We start from the raw sequence: 9,651 nt of genomic DNA, 5'->3' as shown, positions 1-9,651 counted from the left end.
CTACTTCTCTATAATCATTCTTTAGCAATCTTCTGAATTCCTTTCCATTCCATTAAAGGCTCCAAGGAACTATTTCTCTCTCACATCCCCCCACACACACTCTGCCTCCATGTCAACAAGCTTTATCTATCCATCCCAGGGAGGAAAACATTTGCATCAACAATCCAAAACAATAGAACATGCCAAACCATTGACTTTTAGTATTAGAATATACTATATAGGTTTTGGGGTAACTGAGCCTTCCTAATAATAGTTTCAAAAATAATGTTTAAATGTACTTTATCAATTTTTTACACACCACGTGACAGGAGGAGGAGCCCACATATTAGAGCACGAAATGGTAAGAATTTGAGATTTTAAATTTGCTACAATGGATACACGTAAAGTTGATTTGACAGGGGACCAAAAAAAAAAGCATGAGTAGCCCCAGGGTCTTCCCCAAACCACTCCTCACTCCCATATAAGGAGGAAGTTACCTTAACTTCCAGATCCATTCCTAGAACTTCATTGGACAAAACCAAGCTAATAGAGGAAGAAAGAAAATTAAAATGTCCAAAAGGCTATGTTGATCTACAAAATGAAGAGCTGAGCAAAGAAGGGAGAAGGAAGAGATAAGCGACTTTATGTAGGTTCAGCTGGGTAAAGACCCGGGGCAGTAGCTTGTACTGGGGGAGAAGAGAGACTTTGGAGCAGCTACAATGTTGGGAAGATACTTTGAGAAGGAAAAAATAGGATTTTTAAGAAGCCCTGCATTTTCAGGAAAGACAGCAAGAATGCTTTAGTTTATTTATAATTATTATTTGCTGGTCTGTTATTCATTGAATGAGATTCCATGCTGGACTGGACCCTGAGATGATTATCTCCTTATCTACATAATATCAAGTGTCAACAAAGATTCAAATTACCAGATTAGTTGGCAACCATTGATATGGATGTGTGTGTATATGTGTGTATTGTTCTTTTAACAAAGCTTGCTCCTCTCTCCTATTAGATATACTCTGCCTTTTGTAAAATAAGAATACAAAATACAGAGCTCTACATAGTGTGACAAGATATACTCACTAAAGTTTACTTCTTGAGTCGAGTTGTTGCTTTGGCCAGACCAGGACGTGTGGCCCGCAGCACCCGCTCTTCATGCCCCGTCGCTCCCGCCCGCCCGCAGGATGGCCCACAAGCAGATCTACTACTCGGACAAGTACTTCAATGAGCACTACGAGTACCGGCATGTCATGTTACCCAGAGAACTTTCCAAACAACTCCCGAAAACCCATCTGATGTCTGAAGAGGAGTGGAGGAGACTTGGTGTCCAACAGAGTCTAGGCTGGGTTCATTACATGATTCATGAGCCAGAACCACATATTCTTCTCTTTAGACGACCTCTTCCAAAAGAGCAACAAAAATGAAGTCTATCTGGGGATCGTCAATTAAATCTTTTTCAAATTTAATGTATATGTGTATATAAGGTAGTATTCAGTGAATACTTGAAAAATGTACAAATTGTTGATCCATACCTGTGCATGAGCTGTATTCTTCACAGCAACAGAGCTCAGTTAAATGCAACTGCAAATAGGTTACTATAAGGTGTTTAAGATAAAATTTCTTCTAGTCGGTTTTTCTCTTAATATAAGTGCCTGTTTGACTTTACCTGTTACTTTTGTTAAATAAAGTTTGTATGTTGCATTTAAAAAAAAAAAGTTTACTTCTTGAAGCAGATATAGGATTGAGACCTTTTATCTACAATGCCCTCAATGCAGAATGTACTACATGCCCTGCTCCCTTCACTGAGGCTGAGAGGCAAAGAAGTCCCAGCTGCCAATTCTGCCATCTCCAGCTGCACAGTCCCAGATTACTTTAACTATTATTAATTACTGGCACATCAAACTCATTATCCCATACCAGTGCATCTTAATAGCATGGCTAAGAACCATAGATATAAGCCTATTTGCATTAGGCAACCAAAGAATCCATTTGAAAACCAGAAATTTCTATAGAGACTGACTCCATTGGCCAAAGAAACAATCCCCAAAAAGCAGGGCCAGAGAGTGCTAATCAAGCTCAGTGCTGACCTTTCCAAACTCCAAGGCTAGTCTTGCACACCTCTCCAGCCTAAGGGGAATTTAAGGCCCAATACTGTCTTCTCTAAAGTATGGTAGAAAGAGCACTAGACTCACAGAGAACTGGATTCAATCCAAGCTCTGTCATCCTCTTAAGAGGCAACACAGGGTAGGAGGTTGTACAAAGAGATGAACTAGACAGACTGGGTTCAAACCCCAGCTGCCTCACTTACTCTTTTTGCGACCTTGGGCAAAGCACTTCACCCTTTTGTGCCTCATTTTCCTCACCTATAGAAAAAGGATAATAATATTTACTTATCAGGGTTTGCTGTGAGAATTAAATAAGACACATGTAGAAGCTCAATAAAGGTTAGTTGCTGCTGTGTGGCCTTGGGCAAATCACTTAACATATCTGGATTTCGGTTTCCTCATTTGTAAAGTAATGGGGATGGATTACATAATTTCAAAGACTCTTGACAATACAGAACTCTAAGAAGATGTCAGATCCCAACAAGGAATAATAGACATAAGGAACAAATAACGAAAGAAAATTTGGCATGAGATGTTGGTTGATTCTTTTCCTTTTTTTAAAAGATTTTATTTATTTATTTATCAGAGAGAGAGCGAGCACATAAGCAGGGGGAGTGGGAGAGGGAGAAGTCGGCTCCCCGCTGAGCAAGGAACCCCATGTGGGACTCGATCCCAGGACCCTGGGATGACCTGAGCTGAAGGCAGACACTTAACCAACTGAGCCACCCAGGCATCCCGAGATATTGGTTGATTCTCATCAGAATGGTCAAGGAAGAGGCAGTGAGAGACCAAGCCGATTGGAAGGGTAATCATCACCCAGGTGTTTAAAGGAAGTGGACATTTCCCATAGTCAGCTGGGCACGTGGAGCAGCTCTCACTCTCCTCACTGAGGCCTTCATCCCCACAGACTGAACCAATGGAAAGAAAGAAAGCTAAACAAAAAACATTTTAAGACTGAAAGAAGTAAATTCTCTAAAAAACAATTTTTAAATGGAACAAAAAACAAACCAGTCTAAGGTGAGGTTCTAATGCTGGTTCCATCACTAGCTTGGTTTCTAATTTTACTTTGGCTAACCAGGAAACTCATAGTCAATTTACTGTTAATTTCTACTAACTCTATAAAAGTTATATATTGCCACCATAACTCCACTCTCCCTTTCACTTGATCATTACACTTTATTTTCCATGATCACAGCATTGGTTGTATTTTAGATTTGCCTATTTCATTGTACCTATTCTTAAAATCCACTTGAAATCCTTTATGAAACAAGGCAGGATATTAAATAAGTAGAAATCATTTTGCAAGTCACTGAATTACTTTATACATCATCTTTCTATGTATAAAATAAGTATTTGGGACTCAATGTCCAATATTCCCTTTAGCTCTAATCCTGTTAATTTTAATCTTTTCATTTCTAAAGCTCAAAGTCCATATTAGGTTGCCTTTATAGAGCTTTGACTTACTGTATATAAGTAGCACTGGGTTCTCCAATGTGTTTTAAGTTTCCTTATGCTTTTATGCTAAGATTATTGTCAGTAGCAATAATGATTTTTAAAGACTCATTTTGTAGATTCCCTTCCATCCTACTAGGCTTTCCATTAGTATCCTAGAATTGGATTTATAATTCTAACTAACACTTGAACAGGGCTTAACATTTATATAGAATTTATCACCTTGATTGAAAGTTTGAAATTATCTCACTTTGATCTTCAGCAAACCTTTGTGATAAGTGAAGCAGGAATACATCTCCACTTTATAGATGAGGACAATACCAGATGAAATAAATAGTACCCCTTTTTACAGATGAGGAAACAAAAATACAAAGATACTAAGTGACTTGCTCAAATTACACAATGACTTGCACAGGGACTTGAACCCTAATCCTCTGACTCTGAACCCTTGACCCTCTCCAACCATTTAGCATTAAGTCTTTACCTTCAATGGCCTCAGAAGCCACCAAAGGGAAAAGCTGTGGGGATCAACTTGTGAATCCCAGGAGCTAGTAATGATGACAAACTTGCTTCCGGGAGGGTTGAGCCTGTGACTGTCGGCTTCAATCCCAGGCTTTCTGGGACTCCTGGGGAGCTGGAATTACTGAGGAAACATTTTGATGGTACCTGCTGAAGCCATAGCCAATTCTAGAATTTGCTACTCTGCTTGGGAAAAGAAAGTCTGGACCTTATTTGGATTCCTGGGGGGCTCCTTGGGTCTTGTTGCCTGAGGCAGGAAATAAAGCAAATTCCTAAGAGGGGTGGAGCAGGGGACTTGGGGCCCTGCATCAAGAAGTCATGAGTAGAAAGAGCTTCTCCCAAAGGTACTCAGAGGCTTGGTATCCTAGGTGAGGATGAATTTGTCTCATGAAAGCCCCCTGTCCATCTAGCACTTCAAGAGTCTGTCCAGTACTGTCTCCTAGTCAATCTTCCACGTTCACTGCTCCATCTCTGTGCCTCTCTATGCAGACCCTTCAGACTGATATTGAATCCAGCTTGATTCTTGCCCCTGGCTTCCCCTGAAACCATCTGCAGATGTCCCTTGTCTGTATTCCCAAAGCCAGTCCTAGCTGCAGAACCCAGCCAGTGCTGTAGAGCCACACCTCTGTTGGCCAGGCAAAGACTGAATGCTCCAATGCAGAGCTCTCTAGAGCTTCTACACAGAGATTCAGCAAGGACCCTTGAGGAAGGGGACAAGTTTGGCCATGGAGTGATCAACGCTTTTAGTAATTCAATAGTAAAATTGACCCTTGAATAACACAGGTTTGAACCACACAGGTCCACTTACATGCAGATTTTTTTTATACATACAGTATTATAAATGTATTTTCTCTTATAATTTTTTAATAACATTTTTTCTCTAGTTTAATTTATTGTAAGAATATAGTATATAATGCATATAACATACAAAATATGTGTTAATCAACTGTTTATGTTATCAGTAAGGCTTTCAATCAACAGTAGACTATTAGTATTTAAGTTTTGGGCAAGTTAAAAATTACACCCAGGTTTTCAACTGTGTAGAGGGTTGGTACCCCTAACCACTACACTGTTCAAGGTCAACTATATCTAGAACTATGCTACGTACTTGCAGTATAGCAGAGAACAAGGCCTACCTGGGCCCTATCCTCACAGAGCTCAGAGCTACCCTCTGACCTGCTGATATTCTGCTTCCTTACCCACTTCTGGCAGCAGTTTTAGCTTCCAGAGCAGCTTGCATCGTACCAATTCTGATATAGGCAAAAAAAAGAGCGTTATACACTCATGGACCCACACCACTGGAATAGCAATACCACACCATACCATACCACTGGAATAGCAATGAATGAGTATAACCAAGGTTCATTCTAACCCTTCTACCTGATTCCCATTCTAGTTCATGCATTGCTTCCCTGGGATATCCATGATCTATGGGTTTCTCCTGTATATATTCATCAATAACTTCAAGTTGCTTCTCTTATACAAAGGAAGAAAATATGATAGACAATAAATACCCTAGGGCTATTCAGTGTAGTACATGTTGAACCTGATCTTTCCACTGGAATAAGTGGAAGTAATTTAGCTCATTGGAGTATTTATGACAGCAAGAAAAAACATAACTCATGAAATCGTATTTATTTTCCATTAATCTTAAAACATCTCTCACCAGATTAAAACACTCAAAACCAAGACTCATAGTCACCTTCAGGCCATATAATTGATTAGAAAGAGGTATTCTTGAATCATAATGTTGGTTCCCTGAAGGGTAAAACAAGGAGACAGACTACTCACTTATTTTTTTAATATTTTATTTATTTGAGAGGGAGAGAGTGTGTGCAAGTTGGGGGAACAGCAGAGGGAGAGGGACAAACAGACTCTGTGCTGAGCCTGGAACCTGACACGGGGCTCGACCTCACGACCCTGAGATCAAGACCTGAGCTGAAATCAAGAGTCAGGCGCTTAACCAGCTGAGCCACCCAGGCACCCCCAAACTACTTACTTATTAACAGATCCCAAGATAAGGCTTCTCTCATCTATGACCATGGATACTGGTTTCTCTGAATTCTGCAAAGCTTCTAATGTCTAACTTAAATTCCTCCAAATACCATTTAATCCTTACTCTCTCTTTCTTTTTTATAAAGATATTCCCCCTTACATTTTTTTTAAAGTAGACTCCATGCTCAGCGTGGAGCCCAATGCGGAGCTTGAACTCATGACCCTGAAATCAAGACCTGAGCTGAGATCAAAAGTCGGACACTTAACCAACTGAGCCACCCAGGTGCCCCTAATCCTTACTCTCTTATGCTACCCTCAGTGATACTAGATTTTGGACATCAAATGGACATCATCTAGATAATACACCTTAATAACCAAGAGTTTGATTTAGCATTTTTAAATTCTAAAATTATTTTTAATTGGTTATTTCATGGTTTTTATATTTACTACAATCAAATGTATCTCACTTTGTAGAATAAGCACATCCCAGAAGGCTCATTTTTAAAGTGCATCTTTCCCCTGACATTCATATAAAACCAGTCCCAAGACAAAAGAAAATCACCTTTAATGATGCAGAGATCTTTTTTTTAATCACACATTTAAAGGAGAATTTTTTATGAAACAATAATAATACACACGTGAAGACTAAAGTTTCTTTTGTTTGGCAGAATCACTTCTAGAGTTAAAGGGAAAACAGCAATTATAGCTTAAGAACAGAACATCCTAGACTAAAAATTCATTCATTCAGTTTTTATCAAATCTCCTTGCCATCATTTTACAAAAGAATAACAGGAAACTCTCCTTGGGTACTCAGACCTTGTTTCCTAGCAATTGATAGAGGCTGCAGGCTCTTAGGAATAAGCAATTGAGCTAAGACTGAAGAGAGTACAGATTGCGATTCCAAATACCATGGGAAGTGGATCAATAGGCAATTATTAAAAAGTAGGCCTCCCTCTTATGTGTACATAGTGTCATATAGCCAATGTAAAGTTAGGCTCTGGACATCATTTAATAATTCCTTTAATCAACCAGAATCCATATATATCCATAAAGGTCGAGAAGAGGAGGCAGAACAGGTTAAGAACAAAGTAACTGTCTAGTAAAAGGAGGCAAAAATGTAGAGTGTTGTGAGTCAGGTTGTAGAGTACACAGGAGTTCAGCACCTGATCCAAAGACACCAGTTACAATGTGTGTGTGTACACACGCAAACAACAATGTAACAACATCATGACTTTGCTGGGGTTGGTACAGATTAAATCAGAAGAAAAGATAAGTAGAAAAAACAAAATACATATCAAATATTCAGCATATTTGCAATTACATAAAAGTAAAGGAAATTCACCAAACTTTAACTATGGCTATTTCTGTGATTGTGGATGGTTTGTCTTTGCACTTTTCTGTATTTTCCTAATTTCTATAGTAAGCATGCATCTTTGACTTCCATATATAATGAGGAAATGTTTTGTTTAAAAAAAGAAAGAAAAAGTTTGAGATAAAGGAAAAGCAAGCAAAGGGAAATTCTCCTGGGAGGACTAATAAAAGGAAAACTTGATCAAGAAGCTAGAAATGGAGATAGAAGAGAAAACATTAAAATCCACCTGAGAGGCTGCACCTAGAGTGAGGTCGGGTTTGGCTTAAAGGCAGCTCTAGAAGTGACACAAAACAGGGGCTGTTAAAGCAATGGGCTAGTTCTATAGCTATAATTTACCCACCTGTATAGCCCCAAATTGCCTCACACTGTAATAAAATATAGAGTTTGGAGCTTCCAACTGAATGTGCAACTCAAGAACCACTTTGGAAGAGGACATTGAGAAGTAGAAGAGAAAGACAGCCATCTCAACAGGTGCCCTCTAGAGGGGACATCCCCCAATGCCAATGGGGAAAAGGCCATGGCAAATGCATCTTGGGAACAGATTGGTGGGCACCCCAAGTCAGTTACTGAAACATATGGCCCAGAGCAATAGCTCCCAACCGCCAGAGACACAGCAGGAGCAATGCATTCCCAAAGGCAGACCTAGGTGAGGGGTAGAAAAGACTGTAGAGTACTCAGTGTGAAACTGTCATCCAAGCCTGCTTTTCCCAGTGACTGCAACACAATCCAGGATTTGACAACCTGAGAGTAAATCTCTAAGGGATGTACATGAAGTACATGATGAGAGGGAAATAGTTCATGCTGGTTCTCAGCCTTTCTCTTCCCTCCATGCTTAGCAGAATTCTGTCTTGACCCTCTTCACCCCACCCCCTAGACAAGATTGGTTCTGCTTGGCTAAATAAGCTCTCTTGGACCTTGTAATGCAGAGGAAAAGAGCTGGTGAGGATGACAAGAGGCAGAGGGGCGAGAATTGGTACAGTGGATGCAGGGTTTTTGGAGGAAGGCTGAGGTGAGGGAGATGGGGGAACTGCTTCAATGTAAGAGAAATGGATGGATGAGAAAAGGAGATGTCAAAGATATATTACTATGGTCTCCTTATCTCCCCTTACAGAGTTGAAGAAAGTCAAGAGCTGAGACCTTTGGAATTTATTTTTAAATGCTGGATGGTATTATTTTAACCACAACAGTGTTCTGAGACCGTCCCATGAGAGTGCAGGCTTAAAAAAAGACTACACATTGATGAGGCACACCTCATTCCCACAGGAACCTTGGGGCTCAGGGGTGAAGCTAACTAGAATCCAATAAAACCACAGCAAACATTTACTTCCTAATGTTCTTGTGTGTGTTGGCTAAAATAAGGGTCTTTAGCCCTTAGTGTTTCCCCCTGGGGTCTTTTTTTCTAACAGAATTGTCCCTGAAGCTTCTAACTCTGAAAGCTGCTCAAATTTCTCTGACAGTACAGAAGGTATAAAAGCACATCATGTTAGAAGTGACAGGGGAAAAAAATGATAATATCTTCCTTAAGTTTGAGTTGCACAGAAATGTCTACTCTGGGTATGTTTTAAAGGATGAATGACCAAATCTGAAATATTCTTTGTATCTAGAGCATGATGTTTGACAATTTCATACCTTGGTTCTCTCTAATGAAAGCAAGGCTCCCTTTAATGAAATTAATTGTATTTGGCATAAGAAGAAATAATGAACCATTCTGTGCACACCACAATGGTACTACTAATCTTATATGCACAGTCATAGGCATATATATAAGATGCACAACAGGACCTGCTGGGGGTCATGAGAACTTAATAGTAAACCCTGAGCCTTGGTAAACACTTAAGAGCTACATGGTGACAAATGACCTCCATGATATGGTGCAGAAATATTCACTGCCATGGCACAATCTAGGACAAAGATAGTAAGAATGTGGTGTGTGTGCTACCACCCCATATCCAGTGACCATGGCAGACATCATTAATCAATCAACAGAATCTGTCCTGCTGAACTAGGCATGGTCCCAGAAACCTTTTCATTGCAGTTCTCCAGGCAGTCACTCCCAATGGATCAGAGGTGGCACGTGAGATGAAATCTATTTGCCATTCCTAGTCTATGGGATGGTTAGGGCCAAAATGTCTATGTGGGCATGAGCGTGCAAAGATCCCACCCCAGGGGCACACAAGGGTATTGGAATTGGTGGTGCAGAGATAAAGTGACAGCAGAACTGGCCTTCTG

At 40.0% G+C, this 9,651-nt stretch overlaps 2 protein-coding genes across 2 annotated transcripts in view; one reads left to right on the top strand and one right to left on the bottom strand.

The window, feature by feature from the left end:
* Positions 1 to 1,163: 1,163 nt before the first annotated feature.
* Positions 1,164 to 1,434, top strand: LOC116627207 (cyclin-dependent kinases regulatory subunit 2-like). Its single transcript, XM_032396925.1, has one exon. It carries the CDS (start codon positions 1,164 to 1,166, stop codon positions 1,401 to 1,403), a length of 240 nt encoding a protein of 79 aa, XP_032252816.1. The 3' UTR covers positions 1,404 to 1,434.
* A 786-nt stretch (positions 1,435 to 2,220) lies between these two features.
* Positions 2,221 to 9,651, bottom strand: part of APTX (aprataxin) — an 88,325-nt gene continuing 80,894 nt past the window's right edge. Inside the window, exon 10 of the transcript XR_004298416.1 lies at positions 2,221 to 2,342. The gene's annotated coding sequence lies outside the window, so the exon portion shown is untranslated. The remainder of the gene's footprint in view (positions 2,343 to 9,651) is intronic.

The sequence above is a fragment of the Phoca vitulina genome, unplaced genomic scaffold (assembly GCF_004348235.1).
Source record: "Phoca vitulina isolate PV1807 unplaced genomic scaffold, GSC_HSeal_1.0 scaffold94, whole genome shotgun sequence".
Lineage (NCBI taxonomy): Eukaryota > Metazoa > Chordata > Mammalia > Carnivora > Phocidae > Phoca > Phoca vitulina.
The sequence above is the reverse complement of the archived record's forward strand: the minus strand, read 5'-3'. Positions and strand labels throughout refer to the sequence as shown.

Coding starts and splice junctions, on each gene's coding strand:
- LOC116627207 (XM_032396925.1), top strand. CDS start 1,164: ATGGCCCACAAGCAGATCTACTACTCGGACAAGTACTTCAATGAGCAC.